The sequence below is a fragment of the Ovis aries genome, chromosome 2 (genome assembly GCF_016772045.2).
Source record: "Ovis aries strain OAR_USU_Benz2616 breed Rambouillet chromosome 2, ARS-UI_Ramb_v3.0, whole genome shotgun sequence".
Lineage (NCBI taxonomy): Eukaryota > Metazoa > Chordata > Mammalia > Artiodactyla > Bovidae > Ovis > Ovis aries.
Window position 1 is genome coordinate 23853411 of NC_056055.1, and position 26678 is coordinate 23880088.

General features: G+C 44.4%; 1 protein-coding gene and 1 long non-coding RNA gene across 2 annotated transcripts in view; both read right to left on the reverse strand.

Annotated features, from left to right (window-relative positions):
* SHC3 (SHC adaptor protein 3) overlaps positions 1-26678 on the reverse strand; it is a 187785-nt gene that overhangs the window by 74258 nt on the left and 86849 nt on the right. Inside the window, exons 3-5 of the mRNA XM_027964179.3 lie at positions 11155-11218; positions 8388-8507; positions 4810-4863 (exon numbers count right to left, since the gene is read on the reverse strand). Coding sequence (XP_027819980.1) covers positions 4810-4863; positions 8388-8507; positions 11155-11218 — 238 coding nt within the window. The remainder of the gene's footprint in view (positions 1-4809; positions 4864-8387; positions 8508-11154; positions 11219-26678) is intronic.
* Positions 24308-26678, reverse strand: part of LOC121818601 (uncharacterized) — a 36145-nt gene continuing 33774 nt past the window's right edge. The window contains exon 2 of the long non-coding RNA XR_006058584.2: positions 24308-24588. This is a non-coding gene — a long non-coding RNA (uncharacterized LOC121818601). The remainder of the gene's footprint in view (positions 24589-26678) is intronic.

The following is a 26678-nucleotide window of genomic DNA, read 5'->3' on the forward strand; positions in this document are numbered from 1 at the left end:
GGTACGATCATCCATGGCAGGAAGTTCATGGTTCAAGGTGTTTTTCCAAACATCTCTCCCCAGAACTCACAACCACCCACTAGAAAAGGAGAGAGCTTCCAGCAGCTCTTGATATATTGGACTGCTAGCCTGGGGTCATTCTCCAGCATGCAGCCTGGCTACGCTGTTTCCTCTTTCTGCGCAGACCACTTGCCTTTGGTATATTCACAGACTGACCAGGCAATTAGAGTGGGAGACCCACAGTCGACACAGCTTCCTGTTTCAACAGGGAAGATCTGCTCAGAATCTGAAGCTATTTGGCAAAAATAAGGATTGTATGTAGCTTGTAATCATAGATACCTTTCTGGGTGCAAGAGATGTGAATGTCAGAAGTGACTCTAGAAAGCACTTAGTGTTTCTCAACCTGAGATCCGTGGAACGCTGGGTTTGGGCAGGTATATTCTCCAGCTTTTGAGATATCTCAAAATCTCTTTTATGGTTTATATTTATACCAGAATCTCTTTTATGGTTTCCTTTCCATGAGAATCTTAAAAGTTAATACAAGAAAATGCGGGATCATTCGAACAACTGTGTCATCAAGCTCTGCATGCAGTTTCAGTGCCAAGATTTTCAGTGGGGTTTCCAACATTCTGGGTGCCACATTTTTTAAAGAATTAGAGAGAAAAGAACAAGCAGACTAGATGGCTTTGCCCCACCTGAAGCAATTTAATGTCACTTTTGTACGCAATGAGGTATGACTGAAGTGTTTACTTGAATAGAAGAAATTAGTGGAAAGAGTGAGTCATCCGACGCCTGTGATAGTACAGTTGCTGCCCTCAAAAGCTCCATGGTGGCCAGTTTTAGAGTCACATTGGGAGCAGAGATTTAGTTTCAGCAAAACTTTATGCGTCACAGTAAATTAATTTTACTTTGAATGTTGTCGAGTCTTACTGTGCTTATTTGCACTTCCAAGTTTGATGGGGATTTACAGTTCAATAAGAGATGTAAACAAAAGGAGTCTACACATAATTTATTTCTGCACATATTTTGATATCAAAATTAGAGTCCACACTTCTGGCATATACAAGGAAATTCTTCTATTTCAATCCTTCCTCCAGTCTGAGAAATGCTCTGCTGGCTCCAAGCTAGGGAAGGAAGACGAGGCAAGAGACATGGCGTGCCCCTGTCACTCAGCTGATCAGCGGTTACGCCAAGGACACAGCCTTTCTGATGCCAAAAATGATGCACTTCTTCTGGCACAGTAGGGAAGTGTATTGCTATTCAAAACAATGCTATTGACATCACCCAGTCATCCAGTGAGCACTCTAAGTTCCAAAGATGGGGCTCCTTATTCTGTATTTATACACGTGTCTTCTCACTCCCAAGCTTTTCTGAGCTCAACCATTATTCTGGCATTCTTTTAGTGATCTTTTAAAACTGCTAATAATAGTAGATTATTATCTTACTCATCTTATTCTTATAATGAATAAGAATAAGACAATTATAATGAATAAGAATGAGACAAATACTGTCTTATTCCAGTCTGTCTTATTTGACATTTCAAAACACCATATTCTTACCCAGTAAACTGAGGCACAAAGCAAAAAATTGACACATACTTAGCATCAGAACAAGGAAGAGAAATAAGAATTGTTAGTTTTATTTAAAACATCTACCAGTTGTAATGGTTACAAATAAATTTGTAATGGGAACTCAAGCACAAGATGATATGCAGTTGAATTGCTTAAAATTAGGAAGTAACTAGGTTTCCTATCCCCTAGAATCATAACATTTTTTATATCAGAAAAAACATTCAAAGTTATGAATTACTTTAGGGGTTACTGAAATGTTTCCTTTTTTAAGAAGAGGTGATGATGAAAATTGAAAATAGTTCACAGACCTTAGTGCATCCTGGATAAGAAAAAATAATTTCAACCCAGGACAATGTATTTGACCTTCCATTTCCCATCTTTGCACCTCTTCTCGTAACATCATCATGAAGATGAGGTTTGAGACAAGTTCTTGAAAGGAGATGTTGATTCAGGTGTTCAGTGTTTCTGCTTATTTTTCAAACTTCCAAATTTAAGAAACTGCTTCCAAGCATTACATTAGGCAAGAAGTAGACAGCCAGTGCAGAATAATTACACCTGGTTACAGATGTAAGTATAGGTATGTGTGCAAAATAATTAGACCTGGCTACAGATGTAAGTCGGAGAAGGAGATGGCACCCCACTCCAGTACTCTTGCCTGGAAAATCCCATGGGCAGAGGAGCCTGGTAGGCTACAGTCCATGGGGTCACACAGAGTCAGACACGACTGAGGGACTTCACTTTCACTTTTCACTTTCATGTACTGGAGAAGGAAATGGCAGTGTTCTTGCCTGGAGAATCCCCGGGATGGGGGAGCCTGGTGGGCTGCCGTCTATGGGGTCGCACAGAGTCGGACATGACTGAAGTGACTCAGCAGCACAGATGTAAGTATAGACATGTGTATATGCCTCGTGTATGTGTGGCACAGGTAGAGAATAAGTGTCTGACCATGTTTTGATGTAATCTTCAGAAGTGCTCCTTGGATGGGCTTGATTATGGAAGACTTCCACTTTCTAAACGTACATCTCAATGAGATATTTCATTTTGCAGTGGATCGTAAGAAATCAAAGGATTGAAAAGAAAATAAAGGAACGGAAGGAAAGGAGAAAAGAAGAGGAAAGCATCCTGGAAGACTTCTGAAGATTAGACCCTAAGTATGAAATAGGGCTAAAGCCAGTGAAACCCACTGAATAAGATGTTTAAATAATGCTTTGATCATTCTGTGACACTTTCAGTTCAGTTCAGTCGCTCAGTCATGTCCAACCCTTTGCGACCCCATGGACCACAGCACGCCAGGCCTCCCTGTCCATCACCAACTCCTGGAATTTACTCAAATTCATGTCCATTGAGTCGATGAAGACATCCAACCATCTCATCCTCTGTCGTCCCCTTCTCCTCCCTCCTTCAATCTTTCCCAGAATCAGGGTCTTTTCAAATGAGTCCGTTCTTCATATCAGGTGGCCAAAGTATTAGAGTTTCAGCTTCAGCATCAGTCCTTCCAATGAACACCCAGGACTGATCTCCTTTAGGATGGACTGGTTGGATCTCCTTGCAGTCCAAGGGACTCTCAAGAGTCTTCTCCAACACCACAGTTCAAAAGCATCAATTCTTCGGTGCTCAGCTTTCTCAATAGTCCAACTCTCACACGCATACATGACTACTGGAAAAACCATAGCTTTGACTAGACGTACCTTTGTTGGCAAAGTAATGTATCTGCTTTTGAATATGCTGTCTAGGTTGGTCATAACTTTTCTCCCGAGGAGTAAGCATCTTTTAATTTCATGGCTGCAGTCACCATCTGCAGTGATTTTGGAGCCCAAAAAAATAGTCTCTCACTGTTTCCCTGTCTATTTGCCATGAAGTGATGGGACCAGATGCCATGATCTTAGTTTTCTGAATGTTGAGTTTTAAGCCAATTTTTCACTCTCCTCTTTCACTTTCATCAAGAGGCTCTTTAGTTCTTCTTCGCTTTCTGCCATAAGGGTGACATTTTAGCAGAGGCTTAAGGGAGACACTTTAGCAGAGGTTTAAGGGCAAAGAGCCATCTGCAGGGTGGCCAAGTCCCTCTCCTGCCAGTGCTCTTGGTTCAGGCATCTCCCTGTCTCAGACCCTTGAGCCTGTACCTCCCCAGCAGGAGCATCTGAATGATGCTGGGGAGATGGGAGCGATATCTCCCTGGAAGCTGCAGCAGGTGGGGGAGAGAACAGCAGGCACAGACTTTCCTGTAGCGAATATATTCAATGTCATGATTACACTCCCCTTTGGAAATGTAAGACTGGAACCAGCAGAAGAAATCACTCCCTTGATTTGGCTTTCAATGTACCAACAGCAGTTTTACAATCAGGCTACCCAGGTAGGAGTGTGGAAGAAAGGAATATGAGTTAAATATGGAATCTGGGAAAAATCCCCTTTCCCGGCTAGAAATAGACAAGGTCCCTGGCCTTGAGATAAGAAGTAATTAATATAATGCACTGATTACTCAGGCTATCTTGGACCAGCAAGCCTTACATAAAATCTGAACACTGCCTACCAACAATTTGATTAAATAATACAAACAACAATAAGGATAACAAAAATACTGTCCTGCCTGAGGAGGGAGTGGTTTTCCTGACACGGAAACTGAATGCTAGCCTTGTATCGTAGATTTCCTGACCATATGTGGGGAGCAAATTCCCTAGTTATGCCACCTTCTTAATAAAAGAAGCAACAAAAACTGGAACATTCTCCTATTCTCTATCCTCTCTCTCCACAACTCCTTCCCTGTTGGCAAAACAAATCATTAAAAGATGACAGTGTTAAATTTGGAGAGAAAAATACCAATTTCAAATATTTATGAATAAGTCAGCGTAAGTAAATTCACAGCCTTTGGATAAACTTAAAATCCCCAAATGGAGAACTCCGGGGGAGAGCCAAGAGGAAAACATAAACGAAGCAGGACCGGCAGAGTCAGGCGCACAGAGGCCACTTTGAAAACTAGGGAGCTATGTCACTGTCCCTTAAGAAAGCCGCTGCTTCAGAGACTTTTGACAGCTTTTGACTAACAAAATGAAATCTAATAGTAGGTCGTTGCCATGGGTCACCCCTAAAAAAAATGATAGGAAGAGCTTATGGAATGGAAGCAGAAATAGCTGGTATCACAGTTAAATTTCCTTACAGGGTTCTAAGAGGCATGTTTTTGAAGCAGGGTCCCTTCTCAGCAACTCTGACAAAAACAAGCAAAAACAACACCAGGGGTACTTACCGGGTCTCCCCCGGAGGCAAAGGAGATGGACTGCATGTGATGATTCGCTATAATCTGCCAGGCCAAAAACAAGAAACAAAGATGTACTGTTATTATCCTTCCCATGTCTTGGAAAACAAACTGTTTGTTGGCAGACAATACAAATCAATAAGGTTTCCTGAAAACTGGTAAAATTGGTACCCAGTGAAAAGAACAATTATAAAAGTAGTAATAATAGATAACCTCGAGTGAATTTTCACAGCATATCAACTGTTCATTTAACTACTTTGCCAGAATTATCTCATTTATGTCTCACAGCAGCCCTGTGACGTAAGTAACTATTGCAATCCCATCTTACAGGTGAAGAACCTGAGGCCCCCAGGGGCTAAGCAAGCAGTTGGCTCAAAGCTCTATAGCTAATAAAAGGCAGAGCTGAGACCTGAACACAGAGGGTCTTAATAACCATGCCTCTTTGAGAAGGAAGACGTCTCACCTACACACCAAAACTGTGTAGTTTGTTTCCAAAGACATATGGGGTCTAAAGACCCCATAGCTGGAGGGGAGGGGAATGTGGTTTTCCCCTGCTTCATCTGGTTTGTATCATGAGCACACGGGTTAGCTTACATCCAAGATCACAATCAATGCCCTCTCCAGCACTCTTGCCATTGATCAATTTAAAAACCAGCAAGAATGTTCCAAGTTAATTTTAAAATGGGAAATTTCCATTAGCATTATCAACTGCAGCATACAGAGGAATTTAGTAGACACTGAGCAAATTAGAAGCTGCCCTAAATTTAAAAAGCTACATAAGTCTTCCCTGCTATTTTTATCCTTTTAAAGACAATGCAGTAACACTGAGGTAAATTTTCGGGGGTGGGAACAGCATTCTCGCCTCCAGCCCAGCATAACCAAGTTTGTTTCTGCACAGCCCCCTCAGGCCCTCGCCAGCAGGCAGGCAGGCAAGCAGAATTCACAGAGCCATAATCCTACCATCCAAGGGATTTTTCCAATCGTGCGCCAGTAAAACTCAAAGCAAAGCAATAACTGAATTACAAGATAAAATGAGATATTTTAAAATGCCTACTTCAGTTGTTGGCACTCACAAAACTACTCAGAATCTGGAAAAATCCTGAGCATATATATGAATAAAAACAATGAGTCCAGCTCTGTAGCCTGTACTCAAACCCAGCTGGATCAAACTAATGGTTGCCTTTTGCATCTGTTTCCTGCCTCTCGTCTAGGGGTAGGGGGCTCCCAGGGGAGCAATGAGGACGTAGTCCCCAAATGATGACAAACTGTGACTTCTATAGTTGTTCATTTCTGCTTGTTAAATGTTTTAATTTTTTATTCCAAAGCAGCCCTAAAGCTGAGATTTGGAAATCAAAGATTTCAGAATAAAATGGACATCATATTTGGTCAACATGACCATTACTGTGTGATTTTATGTTGTCAATTTGGGTAGAGTAGAAATTGAAAAGGAGAGTAAGAAAATGAGAGCTAATTAACTAAAGGATGTGTTTTGCTCTGAGGGTGTTTCATCTCGTTTCTCCTCCTTGCAAGCTCTGCAGAGGAGAGCTAGCACTGCATTTCTGTTGTTTCTCTGGATTGGGAAGGGCAGGCCCACTCAAGCTCCTTCTCAATCTGCTACAGCCAGGCCTAAACTCGGGAGAGGCTGAGGGATGGGAGCTCTGGCTCCTGCCAAACCTTCCTCAGACTGTGCTCCTGTCGTCTGCACTGGCATCTCCCAGGACGCTTGAGCCTAGCACTCCCTCCCAAGGGCAGGACGATGAGACCAGGACATACCCCACCAGCCCCCAACCCCAGGATGGGGAAGGCCAACCACTGTGACCTCATCCTTTCTGCTCTGAGAGTTTGCCTCTCTCGCGCGTTTTATTTTCTGAGGTGGGACACGAAGTATAAGGTGGAATTGCAAAGATCTCACAGAATTGAGGACCATGGCCTGAAGGTTCCTACAAACAAAAGATATAACAGTCACATGCAGTAAAAATGGAAGAGAACAGACTGCGGTTGCCGAGCGGGGAGAGGGCAGGAGGGAAACACTGGGAGTCGGGGATTAGCAAATGCAAACCATTATACAGAGAATGAATAAACAACACGCTCCTACACTATGGCACAGGGAACTATATTCAATAAACTATGATTTATTGTGATAAATCATAATGGAAAAGAATTTTTGAAAGAATATATATATATATATAAATACATATATAACTGAATCACTTTGCTGTACAATGGGAATTTACAAAACATTGCAAATCAACTATACTTCCATTTAAAACAAAAAGAATGAAAGTGGGCATGTGAGGGAAACCCTGAGGAAACCTATCTCATTAGCTTTCATGCGCAAGCATGCTGCACCCCAAGTCACCACAGTGCTCAGCTAGAGGCAGCTCCAGAGAAAGGCTGAGACCATTGCATCTTTCTAATCTACCATGAGATGACTGGTTGCCCATCCCTCAGAAGGGCCGATGAGAAGGAATTATCCATCAGTTGAGTGAGGACAAAGGAATGGAGTGAGAAGTGGCATCCAGTATGCCAAAGCACAGCCTAGGCATTACCTCTCATTTCTATGCCAGATCTAGAATTTACTTCAGCATCTGGGGTTGGGGGCAGGGATGAGGTGGTATCCTATTTATCCTAAATGAAGCTGGGCAGGCTGCTTCCTTACCTGAGGGTGTGGAAATCAATAAATATGACTGTGTTTAGTAAGATGAAGTTAACCCTGGGCATCCCCGGTAACACACAGCAGAGCAGGGAAGTATGTCACTCAGAGGTCTGTGGATTGCCCAGCCTCCTCCATGGAGACACACCTGAATCCCAACTTACACGGCCGCCAACAGAACCCCAGACTGAGCTGAGCGTGTTCACCTCCTTTGTTTCCTTTGACTTTCAGAACCAAAGTTCTCTTGGTTCCAGGATAGCTACTCATACACCCATTTTCCCAGCTGAAGGAACTAACAGTCAAAGAAACTTAAATGACAGACTGTGGAAAAACCCAACTATCTTAACAGAGTCTTCCTCAGTAAGCTTCATCACCCCCACCTCAGTCAGCCAGGACCCCTCCACACTAGACGAGCCACAGATGCACCATGTCACATCAACTCCACGACAGTCTCAACTGTGACAGCCTCCAAAATAACGACCCACTAAGAAATTAACAATACTATCAATTAAACCACAGCATGTGACCATTTCAAAGATGATAAATGTGAAAATTAAATGTGGGCTGTAGAACCAATAAAATACAAGGTAAGAGAAAACAAAATGGGGCAAAGGGACATCAATAGGAAACTTCTGCATATGCAAATATACCTCTTTTTAACTCTAAGTAAGTCAGTGATTTCATGCATTTTCCTTCCCTCCCCCAATAAAAGAAGGTAATTTATAGCAAAATTCAAAAGACCTAATTCCAGCTATCACTCACTAGATGAACTTTAAAAGTGGCCAGAGTTTGTAGACTGGTGAAAGTTTATACAAATGTGTTTCACAGGGACCCAATAAAGCTGGAAATGGGAAGCCCTTTCAAACAGCCACAGTTTGGGGGTTCTGGGCAGGGCAGGGCCTGGGTGCCTACAGACCTGTTTGGAGTCTGGCGTCCGCAGGTTCAGGCTGGCTGTGGAAATGGTCAGGGAAATGCTCATGCCTGCAAACTGGAGGTTGCTCTTGCCCAAGATGCTGGACAACATTTTGCTAGGAGGCTGTGAAATGAAGAAGCATTATTTTAGCTTTCCATTCTCAGGAGGCCGCACTGACAGGGCCCCACGCTGTTCCATCCGCCACACCTCCAATCTCCACTATCCCCTCTCATCAGGCCCGCAAAGGCGATGTCACAGAAATGAGCTGGGAGGGTGAGATCTGACCCTAAAACATCAATTCTAGAGTATGCAGTATGCAAACTAAAACACCTAATATGCACACACTGAGATGAGGACCCTGCAGGAAGATCAGAGGTGTCAGTACACCAGGCTCATTTGGGATGAGTCTCATGGGGGTCACTCATAAGCCTCAGAAAAGCATCACAGGCCACAAGTTTTGCAGCCTCAGAACTGGTTTCATCCCACCAGGAAACTACTCAGGACTAGACTAAATGGACCAGCTCATGGGGCTGATGGACAATCAAATGGTCCAGTTAAATCTGTCGGGTCTGGGGCCAGCACAAGGATGGACAGACCCAGTTCTGCTCCAGCTGGTGCATAAAACAGTCCTCCAGAACTGTCCTTGGTACAGGGATCAACTGCGCCCCGCCACATCCTTCCTTTTCAGATTAGAACATGCCTTCTTCTCAGATGCCAATGCACACTAGTTCTTAACCAGGCAGGCACTATTTTTGAATCCCCTGCCAGAGCTATTTAAAAACAGAGATGCCTAAGGCCCACCCAGGAGATTCTGATTAAGTATACCAGAGTGGAGCCTCAAAATAGAAATTGCTTCCCCTACTTTTGTCAAGAGGACCATGAGGGAATCCTGAGAACTGCTGGTCAAGTACCATGTGACTACAAAAGCATTCCTGTTTTCAAAATTCTGGAGCCTGCCTGGTCCTCTATGTCTCCTGTGGGCTGATTGAAACACAGGCTAGCACATCAAGCTGAGCCTTCATCCAAAATTATCTGTCTGAAATCCAGTTACTCTGTGGGTTCACGAATGTCTGCAAGCTGTGAAAACAGAGCTGACCCGCAGCCCTGGAAGCAGCGGAGGCAATGACACAATGTGCCCCAGAACCTCAGCCTTGGGACAGACTCGAAGACAAGGTTGCATGCACTCCCCACCATTCAGTCCAGGCTTGGAAAAGTCCAGATCATGGGTATTTAATTATGCATATACTTTCACTTTTTACTTTCATTCATTGGGGAAGGAAATGGAAACCCACTCCAGTGTTCTTGCCTGGAGAATCCTAGGGACGGGGGAGCCTGGTGGGCTGCCATCTATGGGGTCTCACAGAGTCGGACACGACTGAGGTGACTTGGCAGCACCAGCAGGCACTTAAGGAAAGAGTTTTTCTATGTTTTCTCTTAATCAAGTTTTTTTTTTTTTTTTTTTTCCTTTCTGGTCCAACCACCTTCAGGATGAAAAACAGGTCAAGGAATTAAAAGTGCAACCCCTGAAGTCAGGTGGCCTAAGCTTGAGCTCAGCTCCACCATCTTCTCGCATTGTAAGTTCCCATCCCTGTACCTCAGTTTCTATCATCTGTAAAATGGGGATATCCAGTGGTATTCTAGAGCTGGTTTGTTCTAGCTAAAGAAAGCCAATTATTAATTTTTTCGGAGTCTTATGAGCTGGTCACAAAGAGTCGGACATGACTGAGTGACTGAACAACAATAACATGAGCTGGTCATTAAAAGGAGCTGCTACTTAAAATTAATTTATGTAGACTTACAATTAAATCGATGACATTTAAAAAACAAGCAATAAATACTCAGAACTCATCACTTCCTAATTGTTGCTGCATTAGCTATTATGTATTAGCTGTGCTGTTCAGGTTGGTGACTCAGCGGTAAAGCATCCATCTACCAGTACAGGAGATGCAGGAGACTCGGGTTCAATCCCTGAGTCAGGAAGATCCCCTAGAGGAGGAAATGGCACCCCACTGCAGTATTCTTGCCTGGAAAATTCCACGGACCTAGGAGCCTGTCAGGCTACAGGGCATGGGGTCACAAAGAGTCAGACGTGACCAAGAGATTGAGTATGCATGCCCATGCTGCTCAGGCTCCTTATGTCCATTACATGTAGCATTGATGCTGCGTAACAGTGACCTAGAACACAGTTCTTTCCAACTCCCCTTTAGGCATATCAGGTTAGAGCTTGAAATAGGCCATAGTGGAGCATTTACACCATGGAAACTGGCAAACAAGACAAATTTAGTGCTTCTCAGTCTCCATCTCCAGCCCCAAGAGCCTGTTGCTCAACTTTCACCAGCACACCCCTGAGGGCATCAACCACAAAGAGTTGCTCTAATGAAATTAATTAATGTACAGAAAAGCCGAGAAGAGCATCTGGCCCTGGTTTACAGGGCTTTAGGCATAGACCTGGGGTGTTTACTTTGGCAACCCTGTTAATTAGTCTTGATGGCTAACTATCCTCATCGACCATATGGCAAAGAGGGAAACTAAGCTCTTTTTGTTTTTAAAAGTGACAAAAGTCATTGTCCCTGTAAGTTACCCCCTTTAAACCAACGGATGACTCTTGGTTCCCCACTGCTCAGCAAAAAAAAAAAAAAAAAAAAGTGACAAGAGCCAGGCCATGGGAAAGAGAAACTGAACAATGTATGTGATTAAAGATACTGCGTGGTGACAGAAGCGGGGAAAAGGAGAGGAGACACAGGTAGACAGAGAGCTGGGAGGACGGTACCTTTCTCTTCCTGAAGGCTCCCTTGGATCCAGGGACAGCTTCACAAACCCGGCTGATGGCTTCCCTAAGAGGACAGGAAGAGAGATTCATTTTATCACATCCATCAGGATTACATAACTCAGACTGTCTACATGTACAAAAAAACAAAACGAAAAACCCACCAGCAGTGCATCTTAGAACCTCTGACTGCCAGTATCGTAGTTCTCTCTGTTGCAATGGCCATTTCCTAAGGCTGTGATATGTATCAATGCCACACTTGCTTTTTTCTTTTTCGGCATTTGGTTAAGATTCCATTTTAGAAAATCAGGGCCGTGAAGCGCTGAAGTGTACTTTTCTGGATGTTCTCTCCATGGCTGTGGTCATGGCACAAGGCCCAATTCTAATCAAGCACTGCTATTGATCAAGATCCTTCTGAAGTGAGTCAGAATGTAATTAAAAGAAATTCAGTCCTCTGAGTGCTATTCCCAGCTTCTACAGTTACTAAATATCATAAAATCAAGAGAGTTTTGAAAGAGGAGAGGAACTCCGGGGGTATACAAATGAGCCAGAAATGAGGCTCTGTGCAGGCATTTCTAGAGTAGCTACAATGTGCTGGGCACAGTCCTGAGGAAGGAGACAAGGAACATAGGTACCAAGGGGGGACTGACAGGAGGACCAGCTGCAGAGCGTCTGACCCACAGGCCTGTCCAGGGCAGGAGGCATGAAGCAGTGTGTGCATACTCAGTCATGTCCAATTCTTTGCAACCCTGTGGACTGTAGCCTGCCACATTCCTCTGTCCATAGGATTTTCCAGGCAGGAATACTAGAATGGATTGCCATGCCCTCCTCCAGGGGATCTTCCTGACCTGGGGATCGAACGCACATCTCCTGCATTGCAGCCAGATTCTTTACCACTGAGCCACCCAGGGCACTCACAGGAGCAGTGGGTAGGTGCAAAAGTAAGACCAGGTGGAGGCTGCCATAGCCCAGATACTGGAAGCTGGGGAGAACATGGCTCTGACCCGTGCTTGAAAGCATGTGTAGCAAAATTTTGTAACTCAGCCTCCGTGAGAAATGATGAGTGATATGCCAAGTGAGGCCTCGAAGTCAGGAGCCCCAAAAAGAGCCGGGTTAACTTCTAACTCCCACATGGAAAAGGACAAAATAGTAAAAGAACAGAAAAAAAATAATAAATAGGAATTTGGAGACACATTGAATAATAAAGAAGATAATAGGTCCTCAGTGACATTTCACAAACTTTTTCAGCGGAATACTTCTTGTAATTATTTCTATCATCTACAAAAATTATTACTGTCACAATAGAATGCTTTTAAGAGAAATATGACCTTGTCAAATGAAGCAAGAGACTATTAAGATAAGCTTTACATTTGCCATTCAACTCACTGTAGAGAAAAGAGAAAGAAATACTATTCTAAAAGTTCAGATGCCATAAAAACTGTAGACAATGAATCATCATGATGCAGAAAAAGTTTATTTGAAAGAAACAAATTTTTTGATGTTTATCCTTAGTCATTTATTTTAAAATACTATTATTCTAAAAGTGGTTCTATCAAAATGATCATCCAAAATATTTTCTAAAGGTAAACACCTCATTGAATAGAGTCGAGTCATTTCTCTAGAGAAACATGCATTTTTTTACAAAGTTACTATATTTTATCTGTTTAATTTTTTAGAAGTTTGACGCCTGTCTGCATTGTGTGTGTTCTATTAAATGATATATTTAGCTGAGCAAAGCAGTTCAGTCTCTGATAGTCCCAGCAGGCTAGAAAGACATTATTTGGTGAAAAGTTTCCAGTTAGTCATTTTTAAAATATCCCTAGTAAGCACCAGATTTCTTTTCCCTTCCACCAGTATGCAAGAGGAAAAAAACTGGTCTTGGATCACAGGCTTCAAAAAAGAAATATCAAATGTCTAATTTAGTATATAGCTTCAGTTCAGTTCAGTTCAGTCACTCAGTCGTGTCCAACACTTTGCGACCCCATGAATCACAGCATGCCAGGCCTCCCTGTCCATCACCAATTCCCAGAATTTACTCAAACTCATGTCCATTGAGTCGGTGATGCCATCCAGCCATCTCATCCTCTGCCCCCTTCTCCTCCTGCCCCCAAATCCCTCCCAGCATCAGGGTCTTTTCCAGCGAGTCAGTTCTTCACATGAGGTGGCCAAAGTATTGGAGTTTCAGCTTCAGCATCAGTCCTTCCAATGAACAACCAGGACTGATCTCCTTTAGGATGGACTGGTTGGATCTCCTTGCAGTCCAAGGGACTCTCAAGAGTCTTCTCCAACACCACAGTTCAGAAGCATCAATTCTTTGGTGCTCAGCTTTCTTTATAGTCCAACTCTCACATCCATACATGACCACTGGAAAAACCATAGCCTTGACTAGACGGACCTTTGTTGGCAAAGTAATATCTCTGCTTTTCAATATGCTATCTAGGTTGGTCATAACTTTCCTTCCAAGGAGTAAGCATCTTTTAATTTCATGGCTGTATATAGCTTAGACATCATCAAATGTCCCATGTAGTCAAGCCATGAAGCTTGAGCAACAGGCCTTGCTACCTATGTATCACTTGGGGAGGTGGAAAAGACCAGCGAAGACCAGCGAGCATTAAGAATGGGATTGTGGTGAAAATGTTGCAAATACTAAACATGGTCTATCAAACAAATCCCATTATCTCTATTCCTCCCATAGAGAGATAAGCAACCATCTCAGGGCATGTTCAGAGATTCAATCTTTTGGCCTTAAACTTTGCAAATGTAAGACATTCTAGAAATGTTTCAGAGTTCATGGACTCAGGGAAGTCCTAGGTATCCCCCTTGTGAGCCAGCTTTTAGAATCCCCAAGGAGGTTTGCAAACTAAGCCGCTTTTCAGAAAAATGCTCTCCTTTCATCATTGGCAGAAACTTGTTTCTAACGACCATATTCCTTATAAGTGTGAATTCTCATTTCAGTCAGGTTGATGGTATCCATTTCTGTTTGAAATAGAAATGTGACATAACTATTAATAAGTGCAATAGTCAGATGACTGAAATTAGCTTGAACTTCAAAGTCTAATTTCAGTGTAACAATTTTTATTGTCCCTCCTTACTCCCTAGCAGAGTGCCTCTTGGTGATCAGTACTATTTCAGTTGGTTCATTTAGCAATCATTATTTAGCCATTGTATAAGTCCATTTAATCCTAGTTTGAGCTTCCAGTTGTGCTTTTGCCCTGTTTTTAATAATGGAAATTGCATCCTAACATTCTGTCCAGCGAGATCCCATTTTGGTAAGTCAATAATGACCTTGGAGTTCAGTTAATATGAAAATGGAATGTTTGGCACCTCCGGAGTCATCTGAGAGTACAATTACTGGCTTCAATAGCCAGCCCCAGATGCTAATCCTTACTTTCTCATGATTTTACCACCGTCCCTTTTTCAGTCTAAAATTCTTATTGTTAGAGCCAGTACCCTTGAGATTTAATAGCTTTTTCATTGGAATACAGTACTAGATCCTTTGAAATCATGCAGCATCGCCTTATTCCCTACTCACAATCTCATTGCTGCCCACCCAGTCTCCCCAAACACACACACACACACACACACACACACACACACACACACACACACATTTTATAGACTAAAACAATAAAAAGAAGAAAAACAGGACATCTGGGTTATTTCTACACTTATCACTCTTACTCTAGTGGGTTGGGTGTGCAACAAACACACACATATAATCACAAATTGTGATCCATTTCATGAAGAAACAAAAAGAAGTAAGGGTATGTACAATGTGTAGATAAGTAGAATCTGCCACCCTCAAATATGCCTCTCTAGTGTAAGGACCATTTTGAGCTGAAGGCAACTGAGAAGAAGCAGATACAAGAAAAGCTCCCTGCACTTCCCCTATTTGCCTAAAATTAGGACATGAATTTTCAAAGGTATTTCTTTCTCCTCTCTACCAGGAAGGACACCTGGAGACAATGCTACGTGTGTGTGTGTCAGTCGCTCAGTCAGGTCCGACTCTTTGTGACCCAAAGGACTGTAGCTGATGGCCTGTCCATGGAATTCTCCAGGCAAGAATATTGGAGTGGGTTGTGATTTCCTCCTCAAGGGATCTTCCTGACTCAGGGATCAAACCTGGGCCTCCTGCATTGCAGGCAGATTCTTTACCCTCTGAGCCACCAGGGAAGCCGGAGACAATGCTAGACCTTGATCAACTAAGAAATGCACCAGCAGAATCTGCATAACAAACCTTGTTACGAACTCTTATCTTCCATTAGTTTCCCCGTGCATTTTATCTTCCCACAATCTGCCACCCCTAGAAATGCAGTTTTTTTCCTTGTGCCTTGTCAATTCTGTACAGATCTATTCTTCAATTAAGATGTAAGCCCAAGTTCTAAGCGCTTCTGTGTGTTACTCAATGCTGAGTTTCACTGTGTGCATAGGCACTGCATGCTTTAAGCAACATTTCACCTTTCTCTTATTAATCTGTCTTCTGTTAGTCTAATTTTAGGGTCCCAGGCAAAGAACATAGGAGGCTAGAGCACAAAAGTTTTTTCCTCCCCTACAGAATAAATGTGGTAATGCATATCAGTTGAGGGGAAAAGTTACCCAGTGGGGGGCATTTAAGTGCCTGGGTAACCATCTAGGGAAAAGTAAGTTGAGTTCCTATCTTATATTTATATAAGTTTGCAAATAGATCCTAGGTGGATCAGAAATTTAATTTGTTTGTGATGAAACCATAAGAGTACTAAAAGAAAACAATATCATAAAACTTCATGCACAAGAAAAAATGGCAACATTTCACAATCAAAGAGATAACTGTCCTAATATAAGTCAATAAAGAAAACATCAAAAACCCAATGGAAAATGGATAAAAGATAAGAACAAAGAGTTCACACAGGAAATAAATGGTTCTTGAAAATATGACAAGATTCTCAGCTTTACCATAGTAAGAATACAAATTAAAGCCTATACTAAAAATCAACTTTCACAGTCAAAGATTTAAGCTTGATAAGACTTTGTAGGTAAAGTACCTGCATCAGTAAGAGTGCGTCAGTTGGTATAGCCTCTATGGGAGCAGACTGCTCATATCCCTGACAAAACGAAAGACGCATAGACATTTCATCCAGCACTTCTACCTTCAGGAATGCATCCTCTAAATACACTCAGAAACAGACAGAAGACTTACACACAGCACCACTGATTGCAGCAGTCTTTAACATGCTGATGGGAAACAATGTCTATCATGGGACCAGTTCAACAAATTATGGTACCTCCATTAAATGAACTTCAATAGTGTTGTTGATGGTGCCCTCTCCACTCTCACCTCCCTTTTCCTCCTCAGCTTTCTCCAAGTCACTCTTGTTCACACTAACTGTCCCTGCAAAGTCACCAACACCCTCCCTGGCACCAAACTGACAGGTGATCTCCTATCCTCACTTCCTTGATACACTGCCTTTTCTTGACTTCTTGCTTCCACACTCGTCTGACATGCTCCACCCTCTTGAGTGTTTCTGGTCAATTTCTCACCCTCTCCGTGACTCTGTCTCTAAATCATAGAGAGCCCCAGGGATCTATTCAGCTCAGCTCCTCTCTGTCCTCTGTATAACCTGGACAAGTAGATGGTGCAACCTGAGAACAAATTTACTGCCCAAACATCTTCTGTCTAAATCCACTCCTTCCTGGCTCTGGATGAAGCCCTTGGGCACACCCCACATCTGGTCAACTCACTTCTGGACAAGAAAATGTCCTCAGTCACTTACAACTGACTCCATTTTCCTATTTCCAGGGATTGAAAATGTTTGGTCCCAGTGTAACGGTGAAAGCCTGGAACATCATTTAAAGTTGGAGCTCTTCTCCCTCTGTTAGTTAGTACGCCTGGAGCCCAAAACCTTCTGGCGGCCAAGGAAGGAGGTGCCTCCCATCCTCTGGACACAGCTGGGATGGGGTCTGAGGATGCATACAAAGAAGTCAGGGAGCACTGAGGGACACTGTCAGCCCTGGGTCTGCGCCCTCCGGCCCGGACTGAGGTTTGCAGCAGACTCCTCTCATTGCTTCTTATGCAGAATACATCACGAGAAATGCTGGATTGAATGAAGCACAAGCTGGAATCAAGATTGCCAGGAGAAATACCAACAGTCTCAGATATGCAGAGGACACCACCCTTATGGCAGAAAGTGAAGAACTAAAGAGCATCTTGATGAATGTGAAAGAGGAGAGTGAAAAAGTCGGCTTAAAACTCAACATTCAGAAAACTAAGATCATGGCATCCAATCCCATCACTTCACGGCTGATAGATGGGGAAACAGTGGAAACAGTGTCAGACTTTATTTTGGGGGGCTCCAAAATCACTGCAGACGCTGACTGCAGCCACGAAATTAAAAGACACTTGCTCCTTGAAAAAAAAAAGCTATGACCAACCTTCACAGCATATTAAAAAGCAGAGACATTACCTTGCCAACAAAGGTCCGTCTAGTCAAAGCTATGGTTTTTCCAGTAGTCATGTATGGATGTGAAAGTTGAACCATAAAGCAGGCTGAGCACCAAAGAATTAGTGCTTTTGAACTGTGGTGTTGGAGAAGACTCTTGAGAGTCCCTTGGACTGCAAGGAGATCCAATCAGTCAATCCTAAAGGAAATCAGTCCCTAATATTCATTGGAAGGACTGATGCTGAAGCTGAAACTCCAATACTTTGGCCACCTGATGCAAAGAACTGACTCATTTGTAAAGAACCCAATGCTGGGAAAGATTGAAGGTGGGAGGAGAGGGGGATGACAGAGGATGAGATGATTGGATGGCATCACTGACTCAATGGACATGAGTTTGAGTAAACTCTCAGAGAGGGAGATGGACAGGGAGGCCTGACATGCTGCAGTCCATGGGGTCACAAAGAGTTGGATATGACTGAAGATCTGAACTGAACTGAACTTGCTTCTTTGACAGCTCCTTCCCCTTCTCCCAGGAATAGTTTGAATGCAGCAAAGAATTCAACGCACCTGTGCTATGAAATAGATAATGTCCATAGTCAACTACCCACACACCTGCCTCTCCTAGCATCACACCCATGGAATAGCTCCAGCCTGTTGCTGCTGACACAACCTCATTCTTTAGCTGAATGCTTTCTAGCATGGGTTCAGTGGGCTCATGACCCATTAGGGTGTCTCCTGTGCACAGCACCTTCTACCAGCTACAGGTAGTTTCTCTCCAAACACATTTCCTCCTGCTTAAGGTCTCAACGTTGCAATTCTGTTGATCCACTGGGCTGCCCGAGCTCCTGGTGACACATGCCAAAGTCTATCGTTTTCTCAAAGCCCATCACTGTGTCTAAAGCAAGAGGAAACCATCTGGCCCCTCCCACATTAGCAGCGTAGAGACCACAAGACCCAGGACTCTAGCCAGAGAAATCCTCTCCATAATTCCCAACACCATTCATTATGCCTTCCAGGTGAGTATTGGGAAAACAGCAGCAAAGTAGTTTCCACAGCCATCTGTGGTGATCCCACACCTTAGCCCTCCAGGAGTGCTGGAGCCATGCCCTGCCTGGACGTCTGCTAAACAAAGGCAGAGTCCAATTTTACTCTGTGGTTACCTCACCTATTTCTGTCCTAAGGTGTCTTATTATCTCTAGCTCCAAATGCCTCATTTGTCTTCATCTACAGCTTTAATCTTTCCCAGGATGTTGGTACCAGGATTTTAGAGACAATTACCCCATTCAGTTGCTATCTCCAGCTCATTGTCTAAAGTTTTCTCAGACTTGTTTTCAAACAAAGCCTTGATTGTCCCTACCAAAAGCATTCCTTCCTGGTCTTCCCATGGCAGAAAGCTAGGACCATGGTCCAGAGAGCTACCCCCACCCCACACCCAGGAGCTGTCCTTGATCCTCCCGTGCCACCCCCACACCAAATCCATCAGAGCTCTGACCACCGTGGAGAAGCAAGACAGTCTACGCTCTCAAGAAACCTACGGAGCAGAGGAGGAGACCAGCGACTCATGGAATACTCCAGAGAAAGCAGTAGCCAGAGCTCGTGCACTGTCAACTGCCAGAAGGCAATTCTGTCTTTCAGAGAAGCAAAAAGGCAGGTACACTTTGTCCACAGAGAGGCCTCCATGCTAAAGAAGCTGGAGGCCAGGGGTGGTAGAAGATCTCAGGAGAAAATACAGATTGGAAATGGGATCAGAGAAGCATGACATGATGGAAAGATAAGGAGCAGCCTCAGGGAACAGTGGATGGTCTGGGAAACAGCAGACTGGGTCAGATGTGCAGAGGGCTGGGAGAAAGAAACAGATGGGTTTAGAATTCAGACCCAGGTCCAAGAAGCATTCAGAGGTGCTCTGAGGAGTGACAAACAGAGGCCTTTTAAATAGGGCTGATATTGGCCATTATCAAAAAATCTACAAACAATAAATGCTGGAGAGGGTGTGGACAAAGGGAACCCTCTTGCACTTTTGGTGGGAATGTAAATTGATACAGCCACTATGGAGAACAGTATGGAGAGCTACCATATGACCCAGAAATCCCACTACAGGGCATATAACCAGAGAAACCATAATTTAGAAAGATACATTTACCCCAGTGTTCATTGCAGCACTATTTACCATAGCAGGTACCTGGAAGCAACCTAAGAGTCCATCAACAGAGAAATGGGTAAGGAAAATGTGGTACATATACAATGGAGTGTTACTCAGCCTAAAATAGGAATAAAATTGAGTCATTTATAGAAACATGGATGGACCTTGAGACTGTCGTACAGAGTGGAATAAGTCAGAAAGAGAACACAAATATTGTGTATTAACGAGTATTTGTGGAATCTAGAAAAATGGTATAGATGATCTTATTTGAAAAACAGAAATAAAGACACAGACATAAAGAACAAACATATGGACACCAAAGCAGGAAGGAAGGGGTGGGATTAATTGGGAGATTGGAACTTCCATACATATACTATTGATACTATGTATAAAAAAGATAACTAATGAGAACCTATTGTACAGCTTAGGTAACTCTACTCAATGCTCTGTAGTGACCTAAATGGGAAGAAAAATCCAAAAAAGAGGGGATATATGTATATGTAGAGCTGATTCATTTTCCTGTAAAATAGGAACTAACTCAACATTGTAAACCAACTGCACACCCAAAAAAAAAATTATTTAAGAAAGAAAGAAATAGGTTGATATGATAGAAATAAAACTGAATGGACATTAACCTAGCAGCAGTATGCTAGAGAGAGAGGACTGAGAAACAGCAGGTGGGGAGACCAGACCAGGCCTCTGTGGTGAGAATGATGAGAAAAAGAGGTGCATTTGGAGAAGAAAACCCAGCAGGCCTGCCTGATAGTGGTGAGTAGAGCTAAAGGTGGGGCCATAGACAGCTCCTTCTCACTGTTTGGATGGCTTCTCTTTCCCCCAAAGACGCTTAAAAGCGGCCCATTCTCTCCATCATGAAGCCACGAGACAGGCAGGCAAGGTATGAGAGCCAACACTCAGCAAGGATGGGGCCAGGAGCCTGCTAGTCAGGCTTAGAGGGGACATGGGTGCTCAAAATGCCAGGAGGAGGACTGAGAGCAGATGGCTTCTTCCTAGCTTCATCCATGCAGATGGAGGGAAATTTCCCAACACCTACAATCTAAAGTATCATATAAGATTAAACACAATGTTAGGCATCAAAAATACCCCAAACCTAATTTGTCAAAAGGAATTTCACCACAACATGTCAAAAACGCTCAAGTTTTCCAACAATAGGTAGGTTTCAAGCAGAAACAGAGCCATGAGTTTTGAAATCTCTGTACCGCTGGAAGAATCACTGAGATACCAAAGCAAGTTCCCCAACTGTCACAGTTTTACCGTCAACTCTGCCATTGTTATCCCAACATTCCCAAGGTTTGTGATTTGCCCCAGACACACGTACACAGTAGGTGTCAATAAATACTGGTTGCTGATTACTAAACAGATACAAAAACTAGTATCCTATAATGTCTCATTTAAAATAAAAGCCCAACAGAAAAGTAGAAAAGACATTCCTTAAGCACCTTGATATCTCCAAAAGGAAACATAAACCCTTGAGATTGCTAAAAATATCTGAACCAAAGAAAAAAGCTCCTTGAGACAATATTAAACCTAATATTCTTAATGGCTTAAATAACAAAAGTCTGCTCAAGATCACTGGTGGTGGTCACAGACATCTCTGGCTGAGAGTTCACAGACTTGCTTTATTTATTCTTAGGAGTACTTCCACCGAATTTTTTTTTTCCCCATTAACATTCTAATTGGTGAGTTAGAAAAAGTGCTCCCAATTCAACTGCTTCAAGATGCTGATAAGCCAATCAAAGAGAAAGGTACACCTCATAATTGCTCTGTTTGGACAGGCACAAGTTTATAAAAAGCCAAGTTCACAGGTAATCAGGATGAGTCTATGACCCACACTGAGCTGCAGGCAAGGCGGTCCCATTTCCCTCGGAATGCCAGCCACCAAGAGGTTAAATGGGGCTGCCCAAAGGAGCGTGGAATCCACAGACCTTGGAAACTCTGCCTGTATCTATCTTTAATGCCAGCTTTTAAGAGAGATTCATCTTCTGAGATCAAATACCACAGGCTCTAAAGAACCTAGTGCCACTGAAACCTGCTTTGTTATAGCACAGCAGAAATATAGGAGAAGCAAGCAAACCTGACCTCAAAATCTCTGACCCTTTGGATACAGATACCAAAAGCAAACCAGTCAATTCTAAAGGAAATCAACCCTGCATATTCATTGGAAATACTATTGCCAAAGTTGAAACTCTAGTACTTTGGCCACCTGACATGAATAGCTGACTCATCAGAGAAGACCCTGATGTTGGGAAAGATTGAAGGCAAAAAGAGAAGAGGGTGACAGAGGATGAGATGGTTGGAGGGCATCACTGATTCAATGGACATGAACTTGGGCAAACTCCGGGAGAGAGTGAAGGACAGGGAGGCCTGGTGTGCTGCAGTCCACAGGGTCACCAAGAATCAGACACGACTGAGCAACTGAACAACCACCAAAAGCAAAAGAGGTCCTGACATTTTCCAGACTCTGTTCTACATGCCTTCAAGGTATGTATGTGTGCTCAGGCACTTCAGTCGTGTCTGACTGAAGTCAGGTCTTCCCATTCAGTCATGTCTGACTCTTTGCAACCCTATGGACTATAGCCTGCCAGGCTCCTCCGTCCATGGGGATTCTCCAGGTAAGAATACTGGAGTGGGTTGCCATTTCCTTCTCCAGGGGATCTTCCTGACCCAGGGACTGAACCCACGTCTCTTTCAAGGTGTGGCCTCATTTAATCCTCACACATCCTTGGCAGATAGGACCACTGATGCTGATTTTACAGTTGAGGAGATGAAGACACAGAGTAGTTAAGCAAAGTGTCTGAGATCACACAGCCAGCAAGCTCTTGAGCCTGCTTAGAATCCTGGGACTGACCCCTCAGCTCCAAGACCAGATCACATGGGAGGTCCACAGAGATGCACAGAGATGGTGCATTTTTTGAATCCGTCTCTCTCTGGACCTCAGGAGAGCCCACCCACATATTCCTCAGGAAGGTCACCAGCAACTGACTCAGAATCTTAGCATTCTCACCATCTCAGAACTACAGGAGGCCTTGGAAGTCCTCAACACCATTTCTAACCCACTGGGGACCCTGAGTGGTGGGAAAGACGAGGGCCGTGAGTAAAAAAAACAGGTGCCATAATATCCAAAACCTATGGAATGGGTAAACAAACCATATTCAGAGTAAAACTGTGCTGGGAGTGAAAAAGAGCAGACTAGGGATCCATACAGAACATGGATGAGTGTGAACAAAGTTATATGCATGAGGGAGGTCAGACAAAAGAGAGTAAGTGCCACCTGATTCCACACATATATAAAAATTCCAGGAAATGCACATCAATCTATAAGTGATGGTTCTGTGTGTGTGACTGGGAGACCACAGGAGGAGGAACAAGCCTGTTCCCATACTCCCTGGGAGAAGCCTGGGTCTAAGTTTCCCAACCACATCTGGTCAAGTCAGGACAGGTTCCCATCATTAAGCTTCTCTGTGGCTCTAGTCTTGGCTGCACTGCCTAAACCTGGAACAGACACCTGCTCTTCCTTCCCTCCGTCCTCTGCATTCCCTTTCCTTTGTAAAATGGCAGCTACAGCATTGTGCGTGTCCCTTTGGCCAGACAGCTCAGACACTAGGCTGGGCTGGCTCCCGTGCTGTGCTCTCTACCGCACTGCAGACCCAGAAGCCATTTCCCAATGAGATCTTTCCCTTTAGGATCCTGTGGGTGGATGGATGCAGGTCTCGGAGGCAGCAGCTAAAAATAGGTTTAGCCAACAGGAGGATCTCCAATGCAGCCCTATTTAACAGTCCTGAGCCTCGCACAGACACGTCCTCTGTCATTATTTTCTGTATATCATGACATTTTGACATCTTAAAGAAATTTTCTAGCTGGGGACAGACCACTCCACTGGGATTAGCTGATTCTTTAGAGACAGCAAAGGGCCCAGTGGAGCACCAATGACATGCCGATGAACAAATTCAGAGCCAGGCCTCCACTCTCAGGCCCCTGCACCCCAGAGGCAACATTCCTTTGGCTCTCTCAGCACTGGACTGGGTGCCAGGTGACTGCTATAGCTCAGAGCCCACAGGAGTTATCGGGGCTAGCTAGGCTGGAGTGTGCATGCTGCCCTGTCTTGCCTTTCCCATGGAAACCCCAGCAGATACTCTGGCCTAAACCTCCTCCCTCCTGTCCTCTGCCTCCTGCTCCCTCCTATGCCTCCTGACATCAGGGTCGGGGGAGCTCATGCCAGCCTCACAGAAACTCAGGGGCTATTTCAATCTGACACCACCTCCTCTCTACTCTTGTGGGGGCCACCTCAGTGAGCTCCCCCTTTTAGAGCAGGCACTGGGGGTCAAAGGAGGAATGAGGAGGAGCCCTGGGGAGCCCAAGGGTCAGAGAAGGGGAGGGTAGGGAGAGGCAGGCAACTCCCCACGCTCCCGCCTCTTTCAGGGACCTACTTCATGGGTCCCCAAACATCCTTTCTGTCACCATCTTATTAATAATAGAACAGCAACAGATTCTTATATAAACAAACTCCAGATGATGAGCAGCATGGAATATAGGAAAGCAAAGTACAAATTCCTAGAAATAAAGACCACATAGACACAATGGGTTGTTTTTCTCAAAAAGATGTTTAATATCAGGCAAGAACTACAAGGCGGTCAATCAAAAGGGTGATCACAGCACCCTGTGGGTGAGGAGGTGGAGACCCCCAGAGAGGTGGGGAAGTGCAGGATTAGGGGAGGGGGCCAGGGCAGAAGCCTCACTGTGGAGAACAGAGAATTCGGGGCTCAGGATACAGCACCTGGCTAGACCAAGGTGGCCAGGGCACTCCAAGGGTGTGAAGGTCCCCCTCCGCAAGTCCTCAGAAAGTGCCTTTCAGAGACAGTACATCTGGAAAGCAAGAGAGAAAATCTGGTTTGATTTTTCCTCATGTGCAAATGGTGTTAATCTCACCCCTTCCTATGGGAGGCACCCATCATGTGGGTGTTTGTTTAAACAAGCGACATTTCCCTTCTCTGATCATTCAACAAACTCTGTGCATCACAGGCTGTTCTATTTGGAGAGAGTTCCCTTCTTAGCCCTCTTGTCTGACTTTCTGTCTGTATTTGGCTGTTTCTATGTAGTGTGAAAACAAGTCCCTCTGATTGATTTTGCAGAAAAGAAAGGAAGAGGGAAGGAGATGGGGCTTGAGGGAAACATTAGGAAACAATGAATAAACTTTCAAAAAAATATGCTTGAGCAGCTGCCTGTGTGTGGAGGTAATTCTCAATTTAAGGGGCAGAGCGAGAGGGAACTGGGAGCCTGGGACCCAGAGGGTAGATCTTCAGGCTCCCTGCAAACAAGGACTCTAAGCTGTAGGAGGGAGGCTCACATGAACACACACACACACACACACACACACACACACACACACACACACACACACACATGCTCATTCCATGAGGAGCCAGCACCCCAAGAGTAAGAAAACTGGCCTCTGTTGTGTGCCTTCACATCCTTCATCTCCCTGAGCTACCACCCCTGAGATGTAGCCACCATCTTTCCCCTTTGGGAAAAATGAACTAAAATAAAGTGAATTCTCTGGGAGCTCAGCTGGTAAAGAATCCACCTGCAAAGCAGGAGACCCCAGTTTGATTCCTGGGTCTGGAAGACCCACTGGAAAAGAGATAGGCTACCCACTCCAGTTTTATTGTGCTTCCCTGTGGCTCAGATGGTAAAGAATCTGAATGCTATTCGGGAGCCCTGGGTTCAATCCCTAGGTTGGAAAGCTCCCCTGGAGAAGGGAATAGCTACCCACTCCAGTATTCCTGCCTGGAGAATTCCATGGACAGAGGAGCCTGGCAGGCAATAGTCCATGGGGTCTCAAAGAGTCAGACATGACTGAGTGACTTCCATTTTCATTTTCAAAATGAATTCAGTTCAGAGAAGGTACTTAATTCTTCCCAGAATCACATTATATTAGAAGACTCAAAATCTGAATTAGATCCTTGGGGCTCCACAGCCCTGAGCCTCCTTAGAGGTGATGGTGGGGAGGCCCTGGCCACCTTAACTCACCCGATGCACTCAGTGACCCAGGGACTGCCTGCCATCAGCCACTGTGAGCAAGGAAGCAGGGACCTCCATGGTCACAGGAAGACGGGACCCCAAGCTCGGGTGTGAGATCCTGTCCCGTCACCACAGCCCACAGTGACCAGAGGCAACACCACTGGGTGTGTAGCACTGCTTGGTGATGCTGGGCACGGCCCCAGACTTCCAAGGTTTCATCTCTTGCAAGGATGTTCAGCATTCCAGAATTGAGCTCTGCACTTCAAAAGCTACTCAAGCACATCACTGGGTCCACACACAATCCCAGGAACACACACAATGGGTGGGCACTCAGCATCAATGAGCCAGGTCAGGTCAGAAGAGAACCTTTAGATCCAGCATTTCACTTAGATCACAAGAGGCAGGGGGCAGACATTCAAACCCCTGTTCATTTCACTCTCCTCTTGGGGTGTGGGGAGACCAAGCGGGTCATGTGAGACCACAAGGCCAGCACTGGCACTGGGGTTGGCCCAGACCAGCCCTTCCCTCCTGAGGGTCGAGCATGTGCAAAGTAGCCAGACCCAGTGGGCTGTGGGGACAGACACAGGGAAGAGCTGCCTGCATGGGATGCGTTCAGAGCTGATACAAGAAGGAGACCAAATGCGTGGAGTGTGGAGGAGGAAGGGCCACATCCAACCTCACGTTGTGTGACATGACAAAGGCCTCAGAGAAAGGAAAGACCACAGGCCTTCAAGTGCAGGGTCAGAACGGGGAAGTCCTTTGCTGCTGGGCACAGGCTGGCCCTCTGGGGGTTTTGGTGGGCTCTCTGTTGAGAAGGGTGCCAAGTGCCATGCCGGAAAGGGGAGGACAAGCAAAGATGTAGAAATAGAGAGAAGGGAAGGTGGGCCCTGGTGGACCAGAAGGAGCCTGGAAGGCAGCTACAGAGCCCAGAGGGC